Genomic DNA, 27,699 nt, shown 5'->3' on the forward strand with positions numbered 1-27,699 from the left:
TACCTCCTGCCATCACGCATCTTTCCTTCAGTAATCTATAATGTCCATTTACAGCACTTAGGAAGACTTCTGACTTGAAAATTTTAAAATGTAATATAATAACTTCAGTTTCAGGCTCTGCCTGCTCTCTCGTAAACACACACTGCATCTTCAAATTCAAGTCATCAATACATGTATCAATTGTATTTACTTTAACTCATTATCTCATGTATGCAAATAAATTATTTAATGTCAACAAAGATTTTTCTTTGTTTCTTTCTAAAGTCCATTTTGCACAAAAATAATACATAAAAAGCTATTTTTTTCTAGATTTAGTAGCAAAGTTGTAGACTAGTAGACTCCTAAAATTATGTTTGCTGTTTGGATAAATTAAATACATTCATTGAGCTAATGTCCAAAAAACCTGAATTGCTATCTTCTGTAGTGCAAACTGCATTCATCTGCTGTGTTGTTCGACTTCTAGCAGCAGCGGTTCACTTAAAAGTGACTTATGCATCAGGCGGACCGAGACCACAAACATTTGGGAATTCCAAAAGCTAAGCTTTAGGAAATCTTCTAGACAGCAGATTCTTTGTTAATTAAACACAATCTCTGCTTTTCTATAAAAGTGGTTGTGGCTTTCAGTTGGACTCCGCTTACGAGGAGATAAGGACAGAGTGGAGTGGGCCACCATCGGTGGGGATAATGAGAACGCTCTCCAGATGTCGTCTCGGGCTGATGAAGGCAGCGCATGCTTCTCTCTTTTGTGAGTTCGGCTGACTACCCACATGTGGCCCAAATTCATTCTTGATGTTTGGGGAAGCTGCACTATCTGGAGCAAGTCAGTGCTATCTGAAACATTTGGATGCCATGCTGCTTCATCCATCTTTTATATTTAATATTTTCTTCCTTTTGCTTTGGTAATGCTATTTTTAATACTTCCTGATTCAGTGGCCTGCTTATTTCCTCCCTAGAGCCCTAAAGCTGGCATGCATTACTACTGCCATGATCCACGACGTAATGAGATGTAACACACCTTGTGTATATTTAGCACGCACAGTTTGATATATAAACATCGGTGTACATTGTGAGTCGACAGCACTGTGCACAAGGCAGGAACCCAGTTACTCACATGTACAGGTACATACTGTATGTGTGTGCGGATATTGATATCTGTCTATCTATACACACTCCACATTATGGGATATGTTTATATATAAAGCATGTGCTTATGGTCTTGCATACAGAGAAAAAAACAATGCGACAAGTCAGATATGTGTTCACAATGAAACAAAGAAAGAAAAGAAAAGACCACCACCACCACCACCTCTGAGCTCAATAAGGAGAGCGGCTTTGATTTTACTGCTTCACATATAAAGGGGGAGATGATATTTAGCACCTGAATGAGTTCTGCTGCCAAAGAAAAAAAAGCCAAAAATCCCAGCCACGGCAAAGCAAAATCTGCCTCCCACCACCAGAGTAAACCCAAATGCCTAACTATTTAAAATGACACTTATTAAAAAATAAGATATGCAAGTAATGTAACTGGGATATATGTATAATCATTTGTTGCACTCTTCAAATTTTGTAATTTATAAATAACTGCCTGATTATTTTTTTAATTTTAAAAAAACAAAACAAACTGTTGGTTTAAGATAAGAACGTACTTGAAGACATCTGTGCACGTGAATCTCGAAGTAGTCCCAGAGGTGAGGACTTCACCTGGTTAGGCTATGCCCACCATACAGTATCAGCACCCTGGTTAGCGCCACGCTCGCCTCGGCTACACATACACCACATTATTCTACCTGGGACCTTTCCTGCTTAGCCAAACTTAAATAAACCTAGAGAACTCAACTCAATTTCATGTCATTTTCTGGACCTTTTCTGAATTGATGAAAACGGCCCACCGTATTACTGATACAATGTGGTTTTATCACAGAGTCCATGCACTCCTTCCAGTGTCGACTTTAGTCTCATTTCAAAGCACAAAAAGATTATGAAAAAATGTCCTCTTTCTCTGATTCTGGAGATGCTGGTCTTGAGATTTCAAACATGTTCTGTGGCGAGTTCAGCGATTTCCTAGACTTTAATATTATAAGAATTTCAGCGACTTGGTTTTCCAGGATCTCCATTCTGCTGTTCAAGCTTTTTATGTCCTCCTTCAGTTCATGTTTAAACTCAAGAATCGAAGCCTGAATCGTTTGCTCTGGAATTGGATAAAATGTGTGTTTCACCTCTGCTTGAACAGGACTGCGATCCTGGGGGCTCCGTGCCTCTCCAACATTATCTAATCGCAAGTCACTTTTTGTGATACCACTATCACATGAATCTGTTTTCTTTAAGGACGTCTCCTCATGAGCTTTAGTTCTTTCTGGTAAAGTTTCCATGGATTCAGCTTTAGAAACCTTGTTCCAGTTGTCCGCCTTTCCCACAGAATCTCTGAATTTGCTCCAGCCTTTCGCCTTGGAGGACTCTGCAACTTTGCTAGCCGTGTGGTTTGTAGGTGCTGCCAGCCTTGCTCGATCAGATATCCCAGAAGTAGAGGCGCCATTTGCTGATATGGAAGTGACGGGCGTGGCGGGGCTTTCAGTGACAGTGACAATGCTGGTGGTGGTGATGGGTACTCCGTGTTCCACGTGGATCATTCCTTTTTCCACATCGAACTCGTCTTGGTCTTTGGCCCTTTCAGCTGCCAGCCGTGCCTCTTTCTGTTGTCTGAACCGCTGAAAGAGTCGCCGCACTGGGTGGTCAGGTGGGAGGTTGAGTGGGGCCTCATTCTTCCTTCTCAGTCTCTCTTCTTCCTCCCGCTTCACATCACTAATCTTCCGAAAGACAATCTGTAAATGACAAATAAAGACAACAGTAAAAACATAGCTATTTTGAATGTACAGTCTCGATGCCTACATTCAGGCATGCAGCCGCCAGGACGAGGAAATTACAGCCATTTTATAAGCCTTACAGAAAATGCTTCTTGATGTGTAAAGATTAGATACAATACAGCAAAGTCCTCTCAGCGGAGGCCTCATTTAGGAGTTCCTCGCTACAATGCATGCCATTCCAAGCTAAAATACTAAAGATATCTAGAAAAAAAAGTTTAATTGTACTTAGAAAGAAAAAAGAACAATTCTCACTGGAAACAGACTACTAAGTTCTGTTACTGCAAAAACAGACACTTATGAGGTGGAGGGAAGCAAAGCACACAAATGGAAACATTCCGAACAGTTTAAAAGTTTTTAATTTTTCTTAGTTTAATAAACCATATATTGTGATTTCTAAGCCACACGATTGGTTCTTACACCCTCCTGAGCTCATTTCTATAATATGCGTCTAAAATAACAATTTTAGGGAGACAGCAAATTTTTCAAATGTTTCTACTAACTTAGAACTGTATTACAAATGACATTCTTCACTCCATTTTGCTTTTTAATATAAAAGAGAAACTAAATAAATGTGACTCTCCTTGCCTGCTTTTTCCTAATGGCACTAATCGCTTTCCTTTGCCTTGTCCTTCATACGAATCAATACAGCTGACCCCACATCATGATATCAACCTCTCTTACTCCGTGCTAAATCTTAAGAAACCAGAAGAACTTGCAAGCAGAGAGGTTGTGAAAAACAAGTAAGCGATCACTTGCTAATTAAGTTTCACATATTAATGGGTCACAAAAACCAAACCTAAGCAGAAACACAAGCATTTACTGAAGATAAAACCTGGCACTACGACTGGCAAAATGGAGCAAATTGATTCATGGTGGCAATAGATGGTTTTGTTGGACAAGTTTAAATTGAATGGTGTTGTCTAATTTGGTTTTTCTGTCTTTCACAGATCTGAACAGTAATTTCATCACCCTGGCCTTCCCTAATTCCTTTACAATGCTATACCATGACATCCATGTTTCTTGTCTCATGCACATCTTTCAAATGACAAGAAGCAAAACCCAAAAAAATAACACTTTTCACGGTTGCTTTTGCTCCACTCTGCGTTAGTGCAGATCACAAAGGTTGTCTGAATGTCTAAACACTGCACTGTGTTTTCCCTTAGTAGAATAATAATAAGGTGTCTTCTATTAAAAATAATGCCCATTTTGAAACCTATTTTCCCCATTTAAAAGTGCTGTTTTTGGGAGATTCAGGATATAATCCAGTCATGCAAATGTACAAGTTTTATTTCCTGTAAGGATTTTGTGCCAAAAATGCTACAGTAATTACTTTAGTCCAACAAAGAGTAAACAAAAATATTGTTAAATCATGCAACAATTAATAGTTCCAGAATTCATCAGTTACAACAGATGGTGTGGACATCACCCTCCATGCATGACCACTGCACTAAGTATTTCACCTTGGCAGATGTTACAAGCACATCATTTGCACAACAAATAAGATATTAGCAGGGAAACAGAGAAAAAAGGAAGCCTTGTATATTAGTACTGGAGTCGGTGCTCCTGTGGGTTTAAACATCATTAAGCAAAAGCAGACAGATAACATATTCTGGGAATACTACAAGATAACGAGGTCCAAATAAATTTATAGATATTCCACCACATCAAGCTTGGGACATAAATCAACAGGGTCTAATGCTAACTCTTTCTGAAACTACAGATAACATGAAATCATTGTGAAGTAAAAAGTACAGAGAGGTGCCACACAGGATATTATAAAATATTTTTTTCTCCTAAACTATTGATGCTAATACAGTATATCAATATTCCTTTGAAGCCAAAGGGAGGGCAAAAGTAGGCATCTCTTAAACTGTAAATGTCACAGGCCAATTACTCTTTCAAACATTGATGTCATGGTATTACCAAAAGGCTTTGTAAATAGAACTGAGACTTCACAGGTCTCCATCAAATGACATGACAGACAAACAAACTAGTAACATGCATTATGTGTATTATTTGGAAAAAAAACAATGAGGAACAGTTTAATGAAGAAAGATTAAAGATAATGATATACAGTATATATAAAAAAAAAATAACAGTGGAACCTTGGTTTGCGAGTGTTTTGCAAGACGAGCTAAAATTTTTAATAAATTTTGACTTGATAAACGAGCGAGGTCTTGCAATACGAGTAGTATGTATACGCTTTGTCTGCTGAGCGTCATGTGAGCACAACTGAGCTGATGGTTCTTCTCTCTCTCTCTCTCGCTGCGGGATTGTGGGCAATCATCTCCTATTCTCCGTTTTAGTTGGCGTGTCTCACTCATAAAGTCAACATCCGTGCGCACGTATACTGTTTACTACAGCATTATGACTGTGTGTGTGGGCTGTGACGTGCGAGTCCCTGTCTTGCACCCCAAAACACAAATCTGAGTCTCAGTACTTTAGCAACACAAGCTTTATTCAGCTTGAAACAGCAACAGCGCGCTCTCCTATACACAGACACAGCAGTCAGGCAGGGCCGTGGCCAAGTAGTACTGTGCCCTGCACATTTGTAATGTTCCTTGTTCCTTGTATCACCCATCGACGGCAGGCGCTTATAGCATGTCCGCGATCTTTTCGGATTCGCTTTTACGGCGAACTGCTACAGTGCTGGGAGACTGCGATTGCTTTGGGACGCTCTTCCGTTGGGTGGAATCCCACAAGAGTTTAGAAACTCACTCACACCAGCCATGATTCTTTTTAAAAGGTAAAGTGCAGGTTAATTTGTTTTATGTATTTTTACTTTATATTTTGTATTAATCATTTTATATGAATAGTTTTGGGATGTGGAACAAATCATCTGAGTTTCCATTATTTCTTATGGGGAAATTCACTTTGATACACGAGTGCTTTGGACTGTGAGCACGTTTCCAGAATGAATTATGCTCGCAAACCGAGGTTCTACTGTACAATACACGACATACAAAGCACCAACTGCTCGTGAAGCCTTCAATGGGTGCACCAATGGGCAGCTTTAGTTGTCGGCACTGAAACAAAGTGACAGAGAGAAAGGTAGAACATCCCAAGCGGTGTGTACAGTATGGTATGAACAGGCAAAACTCTACTAGGTTATAGGATGGCTAATAGTAAAACCAAGAAAGGTTTATTTATAATCCTTGTAAACATTAATGGATTTGTTATAACATTCACAGATTTTTTTCTATGCTCCAAAAAACACTTTGTCTTACCTATGCAACCATTTTTCTGTGGCTGACGTTACATTTTGTCAGTGTCATTAGGCATCTGACAAAGAAACCCTTCAGATTGAGAAATACCACCAGCCTGGCTTGGACCTTGAATTACTTTAGCATTAGACAATCTCCATACTTCCATTGTAATGCCCTCTGGCATTTGTACCCAGGTGTACGCAAGTACATTAAAGTAGTTTAGCTAAAGTGTATATACTGTATATATACATAGAGAGAGAGAGAGAGAGAGAGAGAGAGAGAGATACGTATATACATATTTTTTTAAAGTTTAGCATGTCCATTTAGACAACTTTTTTCTAAAGTTGTAAAGTTTATAAAGTTATAAAATTTGGCCAGTATCTCGACTCCTAGCACAGTGCATCGAGTTGGTCACTTATTTTTTTTTTTCTTTTAACAGTTTTCTTCTCCTTTGCCAGAAATAATGATGACAAGGTAGGAATCCGGCAAGGTCCGGATACCAGGAATAACAACAACAAAAAAAATGTAGCCGATTTTTCTTGCTGCAGTTAGGTGATGACATTCTTTCAGTTATTATGCAGTTTAAATAATTCTCTGCATCATAGTGACTCACGCACCATGGGTTTTACAGCCTTGCCATACGTTTATCTCAAGCAAACATTTTCTTGGATATTTTATGAGTGAAGACTGAGTTTATAGCTCGTAGTCCTGATTAAACCTTCCCTTGTGTTTTTATTATTTACACTGACAGTCTTATCAGTTCTTGTTATTTCATAGTGGCTCTCTTTTTCTTTCATTAAAACTGTACAATAGTCAACAGCAGAAATATTTACATCAGTTGCACTTCACATTTCAAATGTTCCCTGGTATTTTGTGATGACTGAGGTACTTTGGTAGGGAAGGTAAACAAATTGATTTGCTTGTGGTCTTCTGCCCCTTCAGACTAAGGAGCATGAAGTAAGTGCTGTTGTGGTCGTCTGAAGAACAGGGTGGGTTTACTGTCTCCTGAAGCATTGTTAACACATAGCTTTCTTGCTGCTCCTCCCTGATTAACTACAAAAACAAGTTAATGCAGCAAAGACTGGCTTTATGGGCTGTTTGAGGCTTGTAATCAATATGCAAAGCATTGTCAAGACTATTTAAATAAAACTGCACAGTCTACTGCTGCCACTGACTTGGACTTTGAATTTCTTTATTGATGGAGCATCCCCAGGCTTTCATTGTTTTGCTGTTTTTTGGTCATAATGATGTACCCAAGTTTCATGCACAGTTATAAAACACTTCAGAAAATGTCCTCCTGCCTTAATTTATTAGTTCATGATCCTCTTTAGAACATTAGATTCAGTGCTGCTTCATTTCAGGATTCAGCATTCTGGACACCCAAAATGTACAGTCGTTTCTCCTTAGTTAAGCTGAGTGCGTACCACTCCTTGTTGTGTTTCTGGTAACGCTTGCATCCTAAACCTTAGGTCTCCTTTCTGATGTGTCATCAATGGGATTATTGTCCTCAGTCTTTGATGGCCAGCCAGTTGTTTAGTCAACTTTGAGGAGCATCCTGCCATGAGAAAATTCTGCAGCCCATTAGTTGCGACTGGAGTTTAGTATTCCCTTAACCCATTTTTGGCACCATCTAAGCATATTTTATTTTATCTCTGTGATGGTGACTGCACCGGTGCACTGTTGTGAATTTAGGCATAGCTGTTGACATGTTGTTGAGGGGTGCAGGGCGCCATTGCCAGCAACGCCTGAGCATCACCTCATTTCAAGTTGTCAGTGCACTCCACATATTCAAGAAATACATCTTTTTCACAAATATTTCTTACATTGGGAGTTACGCAAAGGCTACTGGACTCAGGACTGAGTTTTTTTAACATCCCATTTTTTTGGATAATATTTTGTGATTGTGATAATTGTTCTGTCTAGTTCTTGAACTGTGCCTATTAAACAATTATTCTGTGTTTTCACTTGTTAGACTTTTCACGTCCTGGTCTTTCTTTCACCATTTTCAGTTGCCTTGGCCCCAAATTATCACACCATTCCTGTACTTTAAATGAATCTCTAAAGGCACAAGGTTCACGAGAAATTGACTGAGAATGAGATGGTAGACTGTGCAGATTTAGGCATCGGTCTTGACTTCATTTTTAAAGACTAGGGGGCTTTGCTCGCCAGCCCCCGTGTTTGGTTTTCCAGATACACACTTTTAAGATTTTTTTTTTTCTTTGAATTGTTGCTATTTCATTAGTTTCACTTTTATTTCAGAACTTCATTAAAAACAATATTTGGAATCTTTCGAGTCCCAGTGTGCTGAATCTATTAAATGAGGTCCATGAGAAGTGTGTTTAATAACTTTCTCTACGTGTGTATCGCACCATTTATTTTTGGAGCCTTTCGAATTCCACTGCTTTCATAATCTCTAATCTGCTCTGCATGTGTATAGCGCCAACCTTTGTGAACGTCTTTATGAAGTTCTACTTTGTCTTTTACTCTCTGTCTTTTAATTCTGAGCCCGATTGGACGTGCTTTTTTTCAATTCCACTTGTTCTGGACTGATTATTACTTTCCTTATTTTCTGAATTTACACCTAGATTATACTTTTTCTTTTTGCATTTTTTTCTCTCCAACGCTTTTGAGTCTCTTTTCTCTGCGTTGCTCTTTCTTCTTCACTTAGTCGTCGACGTTTCATCTATAACGTATTGTCCTTGTACGCTTTATATACGCTGAGACCCTGGATTGTGTGCTCAAAGCCTTGACACGACTGAGTGTTTTGCTGCCCGTGGTCTTATTTGATATTGGTTGTAAGTAGGGCGTGTCTTGCAAGAATCTCATGTTCTACGTCCCTGCGAGACACTCCTTGGTCAATCTCTTTCGTCTCGCGGGTCTTTTAAGTGTCTTCCGTGATCTTCACGTGAAGATCACATCTCGTCTCCCTAGTCTTTCTCTCCCAGGATTTTTTTTATACTAGAGAGAAATAAACATACACTATATATCACAAATGCTAGAGACTTGTACTTTACATATTTTAGTACATCGGAGACAGTTCTTTCACCATTTACAAAACTAATATTATAAACTAGCCCTTTCAGGTTCAGGGTGAAAACATTTTCATCACCCCTCCTATACCTTTGATGATTCAGCTTGCTTCTGGATTGTGTTGTGTAAACTTCCACAACATCAGATACCTCACTCTGGGGAGATGTGAAAAGTGGAGCAATAAATATTAAACTTAAAAAAAACTCCAGAATGACAAAGAACCATAGTGGTGTTACAAAATGCACAAAGTACAAAAATGTGTTTGGGGCAAAATGGTGAGGTACCAGTGAAGGGAGAAATATAAAATGGAGCAGACTAGGGTCTAGTTGGGGAACAAGTGAGACTGATTAATTGTCAAAAACAAAGAAACCAAAAGACAAAAATCAGTAGACTAGTTAGAAATGGAATCAAAACGAAAACATTTTAGGCCAGAAAAAATTCATAACACTTACTAGAAATTTCTTTCCCCAACTATAATAAATCTGCAAGGAGTTTGTTTATATTTTTATAAGTGTCCAGCACTTGGATGTTGACGGGACAGTGTGAGGACACATCACACCTTCTGATTACTGATTAGCTATGGAAATAGCAATAGTAAAGAATTTGGCCACGGCCATGCAGAGACATCTTTAAGATGAAGGCAACCATCTAGAAAACGGAACACAACATAGCAATGAAAATACATAATGGTACATTTTATAGGCAATCAGAAAAATATATTAAAAAAATTAAAAAAAAAAAAAAACAAAACGAAATGACAGTAAATCCTACTAAAACAACTCGCTAAGAGAATGCATGTGAACTAAGAAAGTACTGAAGGGTGAGCACTCAATGCACCTGTAACATCGAATAGTACATTAAAGCTGTCTAGCACTGTGTATACAGTATGTATGTATGTATATATACACACACACACACACACACACATACATATACACTAGGAGTTTTGCCCCCTGCTCACTTCAATCATCTTTGTGGTTCTGCCGCTCGCATATGGGGATGTGGACGTACAATTTACTAACTATTTTACATTACAGCGAGTAATTAACCATATTAAAAAATAGTAAAACGTAATAATTTGAAAGTAAATTATGTTTCATCTTACGTTAGAGTTATTCATTGTGTAATACAATTTCGTTCTGTTTGGCTTTGAAATTAACCCGCAAAAACTTTTTAAACTTACACTTTTACTGTAAAAGATAAGTAAAAACAATTTTTTGAATTACATTTTCGGCAATATCGCATTTAATTTTGATTCTGTGTTTGGACTTTCATCGTGACAACGCAACATATAACTGCCCGTGAGTGAATATCGTTTCTTTCTCTCTATTAAATAAAACAACTTGTTTGAATGTTTGGCTCTGAGATTTGTTAATTGTCTTTGCAAAAGCTGTTCTAATGGGAAACCGTTAACGTTTTAATACGAATGGCATATCAAGATCTCCTTTGTTGTTTAATGTTATCCCCTGAAGATAAGTACTACATTACCTTTCTTGGATACATCCTTCTTTCTACAGTAATTTGTGCGGAGGAAGACCACACGGTGTTAACAGTTATAGATATTCTTTGGGATATTGTAAGTCGATGTTTTCATCATCCACACCATCACCACCAACTGTGTCAGCACAGTCTACTGATACGAATTTAACCAATTTGCTGTTTAACTGATCGTCATTTTTGGTGTTAATTTGTTTGACTTCATCGTTTCTCGGTGCTAGGATTGCCCGTGTACTCATTTTTACTGTTGATAACCCTTCATGATGAAATTCTTCAATAAGATTTGGACATAATACGTCTTAATTGGGAACTTAAAGTGAGGAAAACATTAAAATTTATAAGAGCTGAGAGCGCAGAAACTGTGTCTATCAAAAGCATTCACATGAATGAGAGGTGAGAGGACCGTGTTTGAATATGGTTGAGAGGAGGGCATGACTTGAAAAAATCTCATGGCAAATTCTCATCTTGCAAGACTTGAAAACATCTTCCAAAAAGTTTCATCACAGAATTTATATTATATATATATATATATATATATATATATATATATATATATATTCATCCATCCAAATTTTTTAGCCTGCTTTCTTCTCCATGGTTATGGTCACAAGGCAAGAATTAGACAAGAATCAGACACCAGGAAAAAATGGAGCCTATTTTTATTGCTGCAGTTTTCTGGTGACATTCTTCCAGTTATTATCCTGTTTTAATAATTCTCTGCATCACAGTGACTCACAGCCTTGCTTTCCACTTATCTCAAGCAAACATTTTCTTGGATATTTTTATCTATATGTCTTTCCTGGACCTTCACTTTCACAGTGATCTCTATTCCTACTATTCCATATTTGCTCTTTTTTTGATACCATTAAAATTGTACAATAATTACATACAGAAATATTTATATCAGTTACACTTCACATTTAAAGTTTTCCCTGATGGAAAATTACATTAAAAGGGTAAGCAAATTAATGGGAATGGTGAATACATTGATTTGCTTGGGCGACGGTTGATATCAATCAAATATTCAATCCCCTTGAAAGTCATAAAAGAGATAAAAAGATTTGTCCCCATATTTATCCATTCAGTATTTTTAATGTGAACTCTTATGGTGTAACAAATCATTTCCAAAGTCAAACTAAACCATTTTCTGTAGATATTGAACTGAAGAAGAAAAACTCCAAAGTTAGCGTTTGCATAAACATTCAAGCCCTACAAATTTGTCGAGAATTATTTGGCTGCAATAACAACCTTCATTCTTTTGGGGTAAGTATGCAAAACCAGGAGTGCTTCATTTCCATTCTTCTTGGCAGAATTTCTAGAGATCCTCTAGGTTGGTAGGATGGCGCCGCTGGGCAGCAGTTTTCAAATAGAGCCACAAATGCTCAATAGGGTTAGGATCAGAGTTTGACTTGGCCATTCCAAAACATTCACCATTCTGTTTCTGAGCCATTCCAGCGTCACTTTGGTTCATTGTTATGTACAAAGGTGAACCTTCTCCTGAACTGTAGGTTCATAGCAGACTGCAACAAGTTCTCCTGCAGTATTAGGCGGTATTTGTGTCCATCCCTTCAACTCTGACAAGAGTCCCAGCACACGAAAAGCATCCCCATAGCATGATGCTGCCACCACCATATTTCATCACAGGTACAGTATGTTGTTTCTTCAGGCATAGGAAGCCTTAGTTTTACGCCACACATACCTCTTTGAAGTCTGGCCAAAAAGTTCTATTTTGGGTTCATCTGACCATAAAACCTTTTCCCACGTCTTAACTGGGTCTTTCTCATGCTTTGTAGCAAATGCCATGCATCCTTTTATGTGGACCTTCTTGAGGAATGGCTTCTTTCTTTGCTACCCTCCTGTAGAGACCTGTTTTATGAGGAGCTCTTGAAATTGTGGACCCCTGCACCTTCACTCCAGTTTCAGCCCAAGAGCATTGCAGACTTCTGAGAGTGACATTTGGATTTTTAGTAGCCTCTCACCAGTTGACGTCTTGCTCTGATATTTAGTTTTGAGGGATGGTCTGTTCTAGTAAGATTCCAACTGCTGTGATGAACCTTCCACTTTCAGATGACAGATCCAACACTGTGCAATGGGACATTCAAACCCTTGTATATGTTTTTGTCACCTTGCTTATTTCAATGCCTGTGTTTCTCACATCAGCAGAATGTTCCTCCGTCTTCATTTTTGCAGTAATTGTCCAGCAAAGACTATGGCCCTTACAAAGGGGGCTTTTTATGTCCAGATAGATATAAAGGACTCACAAGTCGGACCTCATTATGTTTAATTATGACTGTCACTTTTGTGTTATTTTTTAATTCATTTGTGTAAACCTGGAGCTTCCAAAGCACAGAGGTTTAGATATGGATGGATGGATGGATGGATGGATGGATGGATGGATGGATAGATAGATAGATAGATAGATGGATAATCCCAAGGGGAAATTCACATACTTATACTTATGCAAACACTAATTTTGGAGGTTTTCTTCTTCAGTTGAAGATACTGCTGCAGCATAAGACTTCACATTAAAAATACCAAATGGATAAATATGTGTACAAATCTTATGCCATTAAGAAAATTATGATCATTTTCAAGAGGATTGAATAATTTTGAACACCACTGTAAAAAAAAAAAAAATAACAATCATTTTGAAAGAAATACATTTCTTTGCCCTTGAAAGCCTTTTGTAAATAAGTAACATTTACTGTTAGAGAAGGCGTCAAACTCGGAAACTGCTGAGATGTTCACTAGAATATAGTGTAATCTGCGTAAGATGCTCAAACTTTGTAAATGAACAAATCTACAACCTGCCCCCAGGGATCTTTTTGAAGGATGGCTTCTTCATTCGTGTCTTCTTTTTACAGTCGTGTTCTTGGCTCATTCTTTTATGCCTTTTTTATGGTTACAGTATGTCTTGAAAGTTCGTGTTGTAGCTTGTCTATCGAGCTAGAGCCTGTCCTTTAATATGGAATAATACCAATATTGAATCAAAGGGTGAGGTGTTATAAGTGCAGGACCATTTCTGTGATGTATTTTTTTTTTATTATGCCATTTATATTTTATGTATGACCATCTGGGTCTTTAAATTCATGCCATTTAAACTTGCCAGTTCTGTCCTGTTTTTTTTTTTTGGTGTGTAAATGCTGTGTGAAGTCAGTCGCTCAGCGACTCCCAGTGTTGGCTGCCGGCTTAACAAAGTGCCATTACAGTTGGCTTAGTTTCCACAGTCCAGTCTAATGTCTGTTTTACAGCTAGATCATGTCAGGTCATTCACACTTTTTGTTATGCCTACTGTGTTGTGAAAATGTTTTGAAAGATAATTGCTGTTTAAATGGCTGATCCTGCTGCAGTTCTTGAGAGGTGAGCCTTTCTATGCTGTTTAGCTCTAACAGAAATGTAACAATCTGATGTGCTTTTTAATAATGTAAGCAGCAGATGTCAATTTGTGGTGACTGCTGGGGTGCTCCGGTTCATTCTGGCTCTGTTGGCAATGGGAAAGATACTTTAGGGCTTCTACTGTTGTTTGTTTCAGTGCCACTAGTTAAGTCCTCGGTGGAGAACGCACCACAGTAGGGGTGCTCTTGATTGAGCAGTGTGGTGCCCAGACTTTGTGGCATCATGGTTCCAGAGTTAAAGTCGTTTCACAATTCAGTTCTGTTCAGTACATATGCATACAAACATACTGTTTATGTGTACTGCTTTCTTTTCCTTTTCTGCAGTTATTTAATATTTTACTCCTGTATTGTGAGGGTGCTGTAGGGATGATGACAACATTTTAGTTCTTGTAAGGCCCCTCATAGTGCTAACTGTGGGATGTTCCTATCACTACACACCCTAAGCACTCAGTGACTGCAGATGTATACTTTGAGTATGGTGAAGACACACACATAACGGTTTATCAGCACTGAGGTTACGACCTGAGATGCCATTCTAAATGCTAGAAATGTTCAGATATGTGACTTGATCTAAGCCCACATTTACGTTCATACTAACTAAGCCAGAAACCTGGAGTGGTATGGTAATTTACATTTATGTTTATTCAGTTGGCTGATGCCTTTATCCAAAGCGCCTTACTATAGAGGTCAAGGTAATCGATTAGACATCAGACTGGGAACTGTTATGAAACAAGTGTTACTGGACACTAAACTAAACAGAACACCTCAACACTTGTTACTCTCTTCTTTGCACATTAAAACCGTTGTCAATTACAAAGACAGTCACAGAAATAGAGTTTTCAAACTCTTCTTAAACGCACTGAGGGAATCAGTAATTTGGACAGAGGTGGGCAGCCCACTCCACTAGCAAGGAGATGCATGTGACATTCAATGCCATCACCGGACGCCATGCATTAGCAGACCTTAGTGGGTGTAAAGGAGCAGAGGCCCTCCTGAGTCCTGCAAATCATCTTGAATCATCTGCAGAAGCTTTGCATAGAGGTACTCCTGTCAGTGAAGAGTAGTAGTCCAGATGTGACAAGATCAAAGCCTGGACCACAACTTGAGCTGCATACTCCATCAGATACGGCCTGATATTGTAGGTGTTATACAGAGTGAATCTGTGCAATTGAGGGACAGTCACAGTGTGGTCAGTTAAGATAGCTGGTCATCAAACACCACCTCAAGGCTGAGGATGTGCTAGAGATAATGAGCCATGCTTTACAGAGACAGGGTGTTGAATAGATGGACTGGCTGGGATAACTTGGAGCTCTGTTCTGTGCTAGGTCAAGCTGGAGATGGTGTTTACTCATCCAAGTTGAGATACCAGGTAGGCAAGCCAACATTCTAGCTGAGACTGTGTGGTCCTCTGGAGAGAATGGCAGGTACAGCTGCATATCATCCGCATGGCACTGACAAGAGAATCCATGGGACTGGATGACAGAGCTTAGTGAGGCTGTGTATGATGATAGGAGGTGAGAAGCCAGCACTGATGTTTGAGACACCCCACTGCTTGCCTGATGCAACGTTCACATCTCTCCTCTCCAGGACCTGCCCAAGATGTAGGATTCTAACCATCTGAGAGCAGTCCCAGTGATGCCCATGTCAGAGAGGGTAGCAATGGAGGATGGGATGGTTATTTGTATCAAAGGCAGAGGAAAGATAAAGAAGGATAACAATGGACAACATGGTGGTAGCCCTAGCTAGCCATACAGTGTCAACAAGAGTCAGGAGCGCCGCCTCAGTAGAATGGCTCCTCTTCAAGCCTAACTTGTTAGGATCAAGCAATTTTTTGGTATGCAAATGAATTTGGTTTTATCAGAATTGCTCAAATGATGGTCATGATGCCTCAATAAGGGCTGCCCATTGTCACCGATTTTGTTCATAACTTTTATGGACAGAATTTCTAGGCGCAGCCAGGGTGTTGAGGGGGTCCGGTTTGGTGGACTCAGGATTGGGTCACTGCTTTTTGCAGATGATGTTGTCCTGTTTGCTTCATCAGGCCGTGATCTTCAGCTCTCTCTGGATCGGTTCGCAGCTGAGTGTGAAGCAGCTGGGATGGGAATCAGCACCTCCAAATCCGAGACCATGGTCCTCAGCCGGAGAAGGGTGGAGTGCCCTCTCAGGGTTGGGAGCGAGATCCTGCCTCAAGTGGAGGAGTTCAAGTATCTTGGGGTCTTGTTCACGAGTGAGGGAAGAATACAGCGTGAGATCAACAGGCGGATCGGTGCGGCGTCCGCAGTGATGCGGTCTCTGCATCGGTCTGTCGTGGTGAAAAAGGAGCTGAGCCGTAAGGAAAAGCTCTCAATTTACCAGTTGATCTATGTTCCTACCCGCATCTATGGTCATGAGCTATGGGTAGTAACCGAAAGAAAGAGATTGCGAATACAAGCGGCTGAAATGAATTTCCTCCGCAGAGTGTCTGGGCTCTCCCTTAAAGATAGGGTGAGAAGCTCAGTCATCCGGGAGGGGCTCAGAGTAGAGCCGCTGCTCCTCCGCATCGAGAGGAGTCAGATGAGGTGGCTCGGGCATCTGATCAGGATGCCTCCTGGACGCCTCCCTGGTGAGGTGCTCCGGGCACGTCCAACTGGGAGGTGGCCCCGGGGAAGAGCCAGGACACGCTGGAGGGACTATGTCTCCCGGCTGGCCTGGGAACGCCTCGGGATTCTCCCGGAAGAGCTAGAAGAAGTGGCCGGGGAGAGGGACATCTGGGCATCTCTGCTCAAGCTGCTGCCCCCGCGACCCGACCTCAGATAAGCGGAAGAGGATGGATGGATGCCTCAATAAAGATGACACTCAACTGCTAACTTATTTCTAAAATTCATAGACTAACATAGGGAACACATGTCTACTTTCACATGTCATATCTGATGGAGGATCGCAGGAATCGTCGCCTAGAAGACTCCTTTCATCGGATTGGCTGGCCTAGTGCTGACTCAGCTGTGGAATGGCCAATAGGGGGCGGCAGCTTGATGTCCGAGGTCTCCAGGATTCTGAACAAATCCAAATAATATTCTGTGATATCATCTCCTGTTGAATCCTGCTCTGTACTTGTAATATTTCTATTGCACTATTATATTGTATTGAGGATTACTCATGTTCTCTTCTGTGTATTGTGTTGTATTGACCCCCGTTTTTTGACACCCACTGCACACCCAACCTGCCTGGAAAGGGGTCTCTCTTTGAACTGCCTTTCCCAAGGTTTCTTCCATTTTTTTTCCTTACAAGGGTTTTTTCTTGGGAGTTTTTTCTTGTCTTCTTAGAGAGTCAAGGCTGGGGGGTCTGTCAAAAGGAGGGCCTGTTAAAGCCCATTGCGGCATTTCATGTGTGATTTTGGGCTACAGTGATTCCTCGCTATATCGCACTTCGCCTTTCGCAGCTTCACTCCATCGCAGATTTTATATGTAAGCATATTTAAATATATATCACGGATTTTTTGCTGCTTCACGGGTTTCTGAGGACAATGGGTCTTTTAATTTCTTGTACATGCTTCCTCAGTTAGTTTGCCCAGTTGATTTCATACAAGGGACGCTATTGGCAGATGGCTGAGAAGCTACCCAACTTACTCTTCTCTCTCTCTTGCGCTGACTTTCTCTGATCCTGACGTAGGGGGATTGAGCAGGGGGGCTGTTCGCACACGTAGACGATACGGACGCTCGTCTAAAAATGCTGAAAGATTATCTTCACGTTGGCTACCTTCTGTGCAGCTGCTTCATGAAGCGACATGCAGCTCGGTGCTTCACATACTTAAAAAAATCAATACGTGCCCTTCGTGCTTTTATCTGTCTCTCTCTCTCTCTCTCTCTCTCTGCTCCTGACGGAGGGGGTGTGAGCTGCCGCCTTCAACAGCTTTGTGCCGCGGTGCTTCACATACTTAAAAGCCAAACAGCCCTATTGATTTGTTTGCTCCTTTGAAGAGGAAGATATGTTTGCATTCTTTTAATTGTGAGACAGAACTGTCATCTCTGTCTTGTCATGGAGCATAGTTTAAACTTTTGAAAAAGAGACAAATGTTTGTTTGCAGTGTTTGAATAACGTTCCTGTCTCTCTACAACCTCCTGTGTTTCTGCGCAAATCTGTGACCCAAGCATGACAATATAAAAATAACCATATAAACATATGGTTTCTACTTCGCGGGTGGCTCTGGAACGCAACCCCCGCGATGGAGGAGGGATTACTGTATATAAAAAATAAATTGTATTGTATTATACTTTAAAACTACTGGAAGTGAAATTATCATTGTTGACTCTGAACACTCTATGTATTCTGCTTCCTTGATTTGGAGACATTATCATGATCATTCTGTACACTTTGTTTAAAAAAACTGTAATCCCATTCTGAAAATACCTTACACCAGTCCTATCGCTTAATCCCATGACATGCCTTTCTAGAGATCACAAAGTGTTGTAGTAATGACAACTGTGGCCGGGGTGTGTGCTCTAAATGGACTGATACGACTTCAAGATGAACACAGTCTCCCTAAAGCTACCTGAGGCCTCATGTCACTGGTGGGCTTTCTATCAGATTTACATTTGCAATTATCCTAATTGACATAATGATCTGTTCACTTGAACATTTGTTTACAGTTGACTTGCAAAGAGTGCCTGATTGAAGTTTACAACCTGAAAGGAGAATTTCTCTAGAGGAGAATGTGTGTGTAGTCTGTTGTGCCATCAGCACTAATTCTAACTGCAACACAGGGATTTTTGTTTTTTTTTTTCAAAAATTGGCAGAGGACATTCCTGACTGGATGTGAAGCAGAGTGCTATGGGATTCATATATACAGTATACTATCATATGCATGCACCTTGGGGACAGCTTAAAGGCTCTGGTAGTGGTAATTCTTCACCAGTCCACAGGGTGGCACTGTATTCCAATGCCTCCTCTCTTCCTCCCTCTACAGACCAGATGACTGACAGCCTCACCAGCTCTGACATCACTTCCAGTGTCCATCGACCTGGACCTGCTTCTTACTGCCTGGCTGCGTTTAACCAGAAGTTTCACCTTCTTGGATAGTCTAATCTGAGACCTGCGTCCTTAGGAAAATTCTTTAGCAATTAACTGCATTTATTGTTTTGTCTTTACAATATATGTGGTTATGGTTGCCCCCAAATCTTTATCTTTGTCTTATCCTCTTTTACAGGCATGCGCAACCTTTCCGCTATTGACGGCCGCACTACAGACTTTTTACTTTAATAACGGCCGCACTACAGACTTTTTACTTTAATAACGGCCGCCAGTAAGTCCAAGTAAACTTAATAATGTTTTATGATTTATGTAAAAATTTACAGATTACACATTAAAACAGAGTATGATATATCTGACAATATTCAATTTACTGGTCTACATATGTAAAAAAAAGTCTACGAAACGTCATATAGGACAAAAAACCTTTACAGCAATTGTTTCAGGAAGTTTGGAAAACATCGCCATTAATGGCTTCCTTGCTCTTGCATGTTTGCAGACAGACTTGCAAAGTCAGGGGACTCGCTGGAGACCATTAGGAGATGGCAGTGCTACATCGAATGCTACTTCCATTTGTTTATCCACGCTGCACCATCTCACCCCATTTCTCCCAGGAAATGCGGAGTAAGCTCGAGAGTCCCTAGGCCTCGATGAATATATAAAGGGCAACATTTTGGTCAACATACCGACCCGGCTAAGGAAGGTTCTGCAGTGTTTGAGATTCTACACTTGCAGGAGTCTAGAGACCCCAGAGTCCAAATCGGCTTTCGGCGTCACCATACCGACCCGGCCGACAAAGATTCCGCGGCGTTGAGACCCCTTACTCGCTGGAGTCCAGAGACCCTACACCTGCACGGCCGCCATTACGTACACTTTAATATACACGTCCACGGCCTTGCGCACAGCTGCTCTTTTAGAAGGCTGAAGGTGTCTCATGTTAAGGTTTCATTTGCCTGGCTGTTAATTCTACATTACAGAGATCAGTGACTCACTCCAATGTGAAAATCACCAAGAGGCACAGCCCAGTGGGGGGCCACACTGCCACATTACAGTACCTGAACAAAACCTTCTTGATGGGAACGTCACTGTTGTGATTTTAAAGGTTAAATGCGTGGTAGTGATGCTAAATCCTGTCTAATATAAAGTTGCTACCTAAAAAGAAATTGTGATCCGTTTTTGTACCTTTCTTGCTCCATATTCTTTCAGGTCTGTGCAGAACCCTTTAATTTAACTGAATCTGTTTAGCATGGCAGATCCTGTACTTTTCATACAGCAGCCTTTATGTTTTAAGAGAATTACATTTTTGTATTTTGTCATTTTCCTGGAAAAACTTCCAACCAGTCATCTAGTTTTTAATCTCTATTTCCATAAACATCACTGCAGTGTTCTGGTTTAAAGATAATACCAAACTCAAGTATCAGCAGATAATTTCTGGATAAATGTTACAAAAGTAATGGTGCAGCCATATGTTTAAGACTCTTAACTACCAGCCAGAAGTGTGTAAAGCAAGAATACAACCACTGAGCTTGTTTATTAAGCCCAGTACCGTAACAGAGAAGAAAGACATAAAATATGATTGATGGTTTCTATGTCTGTAATCTCATCCTTGGACCCAGCTGGTCACAAAAATCAAATCCAGATTGCATGTTTATGTGATAGCCTGGCACCCCCAGAGAGGTAAATGGGCCACAGGTGGAACAGATGCTTGTCATTTGGAAACATCTAGTGCCAGAGCCGAGCCCTGGGATTTAGTAGGCCACGGGCATGGTGACGGGGAAGGGGTGTTCATTGACTAAGGGGGCAAAGCATTGAGATAATTAACATACTGCCACCCTGGGCACATGGAGTGCACCTGTTATAAGGCCATGTTCTCTCTAAATTGTGAAACTACAAACACAAGAACCTTAAGGCAAAGATGGATTGGTCTTGAGTGTGTAGTGGAAATTAAATGAATTGCTTTAATTGAGGCACCTCCATATAAAACCCACAGTGGAGGCATCCTTTGCTGTGGCCTACACCCGTGAAGATGTGCTTAGCAAAGACCATCTCCCTAATATTTAACCCTGACCTAACTGCTAACTTTGGTGGGTCAAACCGTCAATTCAGGGCTTGTTGGAAAATTTCAACACAGTATTTCAAATCCAATTTACAGTCATGCAGTTATAATGGAATACAGTTGTAATTCGTTAACTGAACACCACTGTAACAGGACCTAGTAGCACCTCTATAAGACTGTAGTCCTCAATGCATAACACATTAAGAGTTACCTATCCTGGCAACATTGGGTAGCCAGCCCTTCGGGGCCCACTGGTAGATTTGGCATGTTTATAGTCGCCAATGAACTTATTGTCTTGGGGATGTGGGAGAAAACTGTAGCCAGAGAAAGACACAAATAATTAGTGTATGGGGAGTTTTTGTCTCATTTATCACGACAATGCCAGCCACCTCCAAATTCAATTTATACTTGGAGACCATTCAGTCCATCAAGCCCGTTTGTTTGGCTCACAGCTGAGCTGTCCCAACATCTCATCCACATTCTTCTTAACGGTTGTCAAGGTTTATGCTTCAACTACATGTCTCTGTAGTTTGTTCCAGATTCTCACAAAGACGTGCTTCCTGGCTTCAGTCCTAAATCACTTCCCCTTAATTTCCACGGGAGCCCTTCAGTACGTGATTCACCATTAAGTGGAAAGAATTCTGCTGAAGCTACTTTATCACTGCCTTTGAGGATTTTAAATACCTGGATTAGGTCTTCACGCAGTCTCCTCTGTTTGAGACTAAACTGTTCAATTCTCTGAGCCTGTCAGAGTACGACATGTTCTTAAGTCCTGGGATGCACTTATGATATTACAGAGAGCCCAGGAGAGCCAGACCTGTGACTCTGTCTGCTATCAGCGACTCTGGGCATTATATTGTTATGTACTGTAAATTGTTCGGCTCTATTTTACTGTGTTAATTTGATGAAGTTTGCATATATATATGTATCCAACGTCTGTCTGTCTGCTTTTCACAAGAGTACTCACAGGTGGCGCAGTGGTAGTGTTGCTGTTTTGCAGTAAGGAGACTGTGGAAGATTGTGGGTTCGCTTCCCGGTTCCTCCCTGTGTGGATAGTGCTTTGAGTACTGAGAAAAGCGCTATATAAATGTAATGAATTATTATTATTATTATTATTATTATTACTACTTAACGGATTTAGATCGGGTATTTTTCTGTAATTTACTGAACATTCCAGTTGATTTTGTGACTTCTGTCATTGCACTAAGTATCATAATTTGCTAGCAGGAACAATTTATTCTCGCTAATCTGAGACACAGGCTACAGGCTGAGGGGAGGGGGAAGTGCAACATCAGGAGTGGGGAGCCGGGCGGGGCCATCGTCACTCAAGCATGGCCTCCGTTCGAATTGGTCAACTTCTCTCCATGGTTTGGAGCGTAACTTGCCTCCGCTTGGCTAGTGATACCTGTTTGTTTATTGCTTTTTAGAGTTTATCCTGTTTCACTACTACACGGGCAGAGCCATCGGGGAAGGCTTGCATATACACACACACAGATATATATAGATATCTAGTCAGTCAGTCAGTATCCAACCTGCTATATCCTAACACAGGGTCACGGGGGTCTGCTGGAGTCAATCCCAGCCAAAACAGGGTGCAAGGCAGGAACAAATCCCCATATATATTATATTATATATATATATATTTATTGTAAAAGGCGCTATTTAGCACCCCACCCGGCACAGACTGACGCAGAGGCATGTGTAAAACAAGCACACTTTTTATTTTTCTTCACCTGTGGGGCACGTCTTCCCCGTGAACCCCACAGGCAATACACAGTCCCAAAAGCATGTAAATCCAACACCAACAACTCTCCACCTTGCACCACCACTCCTCCCAGGCAACCTCAACCTCGTCCTCTTCCTCCCGATTCTGGCTCCTGAGTGGTGGATGCTGGCCCTTTTTATAGCCCACCCGGAAGTGCTCCAGGTGCTTAATCACCTATGGCTAATTGCACTTCCGGGTGGGGCTGTAGAGATGTCCAGGTGGGCTCCAGGATCCATGCAGCACCCCCTGACGGCCATCCCAGATCCCCACAGGGTTGTGGAGAACTCCCATGAAACCCTGCGGGAAACTGAGGCACCATTGTCACCCAGGGAGGCTGCCACCAAGCGTCCTGGGGGAGGTAGTGAGGAGCCCAAGGCTGCTCCCCCGGACCGTATACAACAGGGCCGTCCCAGCCAGGCATGGGACCCCGGCCGTCCATTACAATATATATATATATATATATATATATATATATATATATATATATATATATATATATATATATATATATATACATATATATATATATACACAGTGGAACCTCGAGATACGAGTTTAATTCGTTCCAGCACTGAGCTCGTGTAGCAAATTTCTCGTATCTAGAACAAACTTCCCCATTGAAAATAATGGAAAACCAGTTAATCCGTTCTGCACCCCAAAAATATTAACATAAAAATCAATTTTCCTAACAAATAACACTGATAAATAATATATACTGTAGTCTACCTTTAATAAATAATACTGGTAAATAATATAACTGATTATTAAAAGAATCAAAACAGGTGTCTAAAGTGCAGTAGAGCATTCAATAAATCTTTAAATAAATAATCCTTAAAACAGTTGTGAAGTGGAGGTTTAAAATACACAAGAATAACAATCCTTTAACACGAGGTTAAAACGTCAAAAGGATGCCGTCTTTAAAAAACAGATGACAATCCCCGGTGCTTCTTCTCTGTTAGCGTCTCACCTGCGGGCTCTGCAACAGGCGAGACACTCTTAATGCAGCTGACCTTCTCTACACCGTCCTGCTTCAGCTGTTTGGCTCGCCTGTTCAGCTACACGCGAGCCTGCACCGACTTTCTCCTCCTACTGCTGCTGCTGCTGCTTCCTGCCTCCTCCGTTCTCTCTCCTCTCTTTTCTTTTACTTCTTCTCCCCCTTAACCGGCTCGTGCTTCTCTATATATGCGGGGAGGACATGGCAGCTGCAGCCCATCAGCCACAGGAACAATCATGGATGTGGGCAGTTTCCCACCTGTGCACTTAAGTGAGAAACGCAGACACCGCAGATCGCCCTGCGGCTCGCAACTGCTACCACGCCCCCTCGCTAAGCCGCGAGCTATACCCACAGCCTGGCTCGTGGCGCGAGCCAATGCTCGTATTTAGTTCTGAATTTTTCGCTCATACTTTCCTCGTATCTTGAATTTCTCGTATACAGAGGTGTTCGTATCTCGAGGTTCCACTGTGTGTGTGTATATATATATATATATATAGATAGATAGATATATACAAACACACACACACAAATGTTAATAGCTTATTGCACGTGGATTTAGGCATACGCATTGAGGCAGTACTTGGCCAAGAACAGTTATAAAGTAGTAACTTTTAAGGCGTTTTCACACCTAGTTCGTTTGGTGCATTTTTTTTTTTGAACTCTGGTATGATTTCCTCAAAAGCAAAGTTCCTTTACGTAGTTGTGAACACGCCAATTTGCACTCAGTTGTGGACAAAAACAACCAGACCAATGCACTTTGGAAAGACATCAACCAATCTTGGGCCAATCTAACTACATGAAATTCTGTGCCTTATGGGTGAAATTGTGCCTGCTGTGGTAGTCAAGCTAAGCATCTGCTGTCGGAGGTAATGAGGGAATTTCAGTCACAGCTTAAAGAGTTGAGTGTTAACGTGGTGCATTAAAAAGAGCAAAAAGGTAAAAACCAATAAGGCCGATTGGTACAAATCAATCAGAGCAAGCCTAACGGCTGATCAGGCACCTGATCCACGCCTGTCACACACACAATCGTACAGCAGTTTTTGGTGAATTCACTTGTAATTAGATCATTCAAAACACATACATAAACAAATAGCAGTACCCTGTGAGACTGATGAGCAAACCCCCTAATCTTACACCATGAAAGTGAAGTGTGCAGGTGGGGCGTCCTCTTAATGTGATCGCCTTTTGGGTGTGATGTGCATACGGAGACACATTACCTTTGACGTACATAAATAAAGTTAATGAAACATTCAAGAGTGAATGTTATTAAGAAATAGTTACAGAAGTTAAGACAGTGATTTGAAATAACCTGAACTGAGGTTACGTTCACATGATGGCTACTGGAGAGTAAATTCGCAGCCCCACACAGGCGCCTGATCCCATCTTCTGTCAGCCCCTCACTGTGCCCTCTCAGCAGAGCCTTCTTTTCTATGCTCGACTACCTGAGATGTGTTCATTTTCTATGTGTAGTGGTAGATCATTTTCAAGGAGTCTTCCTGTTTATTGATGAATAGCTGCATTTTGTAAATAAATCAAATAATTATGAATGTTTATTGTTACTTCTGGTTTAGCTGAAAGTTTGCAGTGTGAAACGTAACCAAACTAACTTGAAACTGAATCAAAGTGAGGAATCATCAGAACACAACAAAAGGGCCCAGGAGTGTGAAAATGCCTTTGTATTAGCGAATGTGAGCACAAACCAGCAGTGAGGTCACAGTCAAACACAGCAGATGGGTGTTAGAAACGTACTTAACTGATAAGTATAACCGTCTATGGATGATTTGAAACCACTTGTGTCTAATGCACAGCTCTTTGTTTGTTTGACACATTCCTTAAAGTCTGCTGGGAGGCTTTAACAGTACTGGCAGGTACAGAAAATGGTAACTATGAGAGAACAAGTACTGAAAGAGTTTGGCAGCTGAAGAACTGCACCTTCGGTCTCAACGCACACACATCAGCCCTGAAAGAGTTACGGATGGTTTTGCTCATCATGTGCCTGGCGACTCTACGGTGCCCCCTACTGCTCAGTTGAGCCACACATATATCCTGAATTTATGCTCTGCCAGTTCAGAGGGTAAAATAATTCAAGTCATCTCAATGAGACCATGACAGGGGTGCTGCTAATTTCTTTATCTTTTCTGTTTTTATGTGGTTAGATCCTGGTGTACCATTTGAAAAAAGAGCAGATCAAGTTCTTACACTATTTATTATAATCATTTTGTATTCCATAATTTACAGCTCTTTCATTATCATTTACTGAGCTCTTCATTTTGAATTTTACACAGCTTAACTGCACAATTCTCCTCATGTTGCCGCACTTTCCTTCAAGCTCAGAGGAGCTGATTTTGAGCACAGGGGGCTTAGATCAATGTGTGGGGTCTGGCAAAAATAAAAATTCTTATTAGTCAGCCACACAACTGACATGGAGGCACATTTCAGACAAAATAAATAAATACAAAAATAAATAAACATATTGTGAAAGTTGATAATAAATAAACAATAACATAACGATATATGAGATGTGATCAAAAAATATGGTGAATGTTTAAGTAAAAAAAAAATCATTACAGTAAAAGACGCATTGCTATTTATCCCCCTCAAAATACTTCCCATCACTTCAAACAATCATATCCCATCATTCTTGCCCTCTTTCATGAGTGTCTTTAGCTGCGCTGTCATGGCTGCCTCAACGTCCTGAAATGATTCAAAACGTTTACTGTTTATGGTCATTTTGACTTTGGGGAAGAGCCAGAAGTTATACGGTGTCAGCTCCAGTGAAATAAAGTGGATGAGGTCACAATGCAATAGTTTTATCTGACAGAAGTTTCCTTACCAGAAGCGATGTGCGACACGGAACATTGTCATAATGGAGGATGAAATCGTTTCCCCATTTCTCAGGTCGTTTTCTATGCACATTGTTTCTTAAATGCCCTAATAAGCCCTTATAATACTCAGAGTTCACTGTGGTGTTCCTGCGTACAAACAAAGCTTGTGCAATTCCATCAAAGTCAAAAAGCACAATCAACATCACCATGATGTTGGATCTTGATTGACATGCAGAACATCGAGGCAGCCACAACAGCACAACTAAAGACACTCACGAAAGACGACTTCCACAACTGCTTCAGAAAGTGGCAAGAACAATGGGATAAGTGTGTTTGAAGCAAGGGGGAATAATGACAATGTGTCTCTTACTGTAATAATAATTATTTTTTTAATATTCACCATATTTTTTGATCACACCTCGTATGACCATAAATAATTAAATGTGCCACAAAATACATGCTTATTTCTTTATGCATTTGATCACTTCTTCATTTAGCAAAAGGAATAAGCAACAACAACAAAAAAAAAAAATATATATATATATATATATATATATATATATATATACACCACGTGACACATTTATTTATGCTCACATATCATTTTCTTATTATTCATTGATCGTCACATTTTACAATACATTAATTTACTTCCAGATTTGTTTTTTTAATTTAGTCAAAAATATTCCTAGATAAACCAGAGAATGAGAAGAGATGATCAAGTGGAAAAAAATCAAATGGTTTAAAACAGAAAGCTTGCAAGGAATTAAAAAAAATGCAGTAGCTGAGAAGTAAATGAGAAGATCTAAAATATAAAGTCGAAAAGTAGGGACACATAAGCCGAAATAACTAAGAGAGAAGGTGTGCTTGAATGCAACTGAGAACCAATAAATAGATAGATAGATAGAGATACTTTATTAATGGCTTCCTTTGACCATCAGATAATTGCTGACTACAAAAAAGGAGGTAAAGCCAGGGGTGTATGGAGGCCACGCTAACGCGAGCGGAGGCTACAATTTGTGATTTAAAACAACACCCTACTGCAGCAGTCACACTTCCTTCACTT

The 27,699-nt window shown here is 40.4% G+C and overlaps 1 protein-coding gene across 4 annotated transcripts in view; it reads right to left on the reverse strand.

Annotated features, from left to right (window-relative positions):
• Positions 1–1,189: 1,189 nt before the first annotated feature.
• The window catches only part of LOC114643083 (potassium voltage-gated channel subfamily H member 1), an 846,735-nt gene continuing 820,225 nt past the window's right edge, over positions 1,190–27,699 (reverse strand). For all 4 annotated transcript variants that reach the window (XM_051919675.1, XM_051919676.1, XM_051919677.1 and 1 more), the window contains exon 11: positions 1,190–2,819. In XM_051919675.1, the coding sequence (XP_051775635.1) occupies positions 1,977–2,819 (843 nt within the window). In that variant the 3' untranslated portion in view covers positions 1,190–1,976. The remainder of the gene's footprint in view (positions 2,820–27,699) is intronic.

Source organism: Erpetoichthys calabaricus, chromosome 15, assembly GCF_900747795.2.
Source record: "Erpetoichthys calabaricus chromosome 15, fErpCal1.3, whole genome shotgun sequence".
NCBI lineage: Eukaryota > Metazoa > Chordata > Cladistia > Polypteriformes > Polypteridae > Erpetoichthys > Erpetoichthys calabaricus.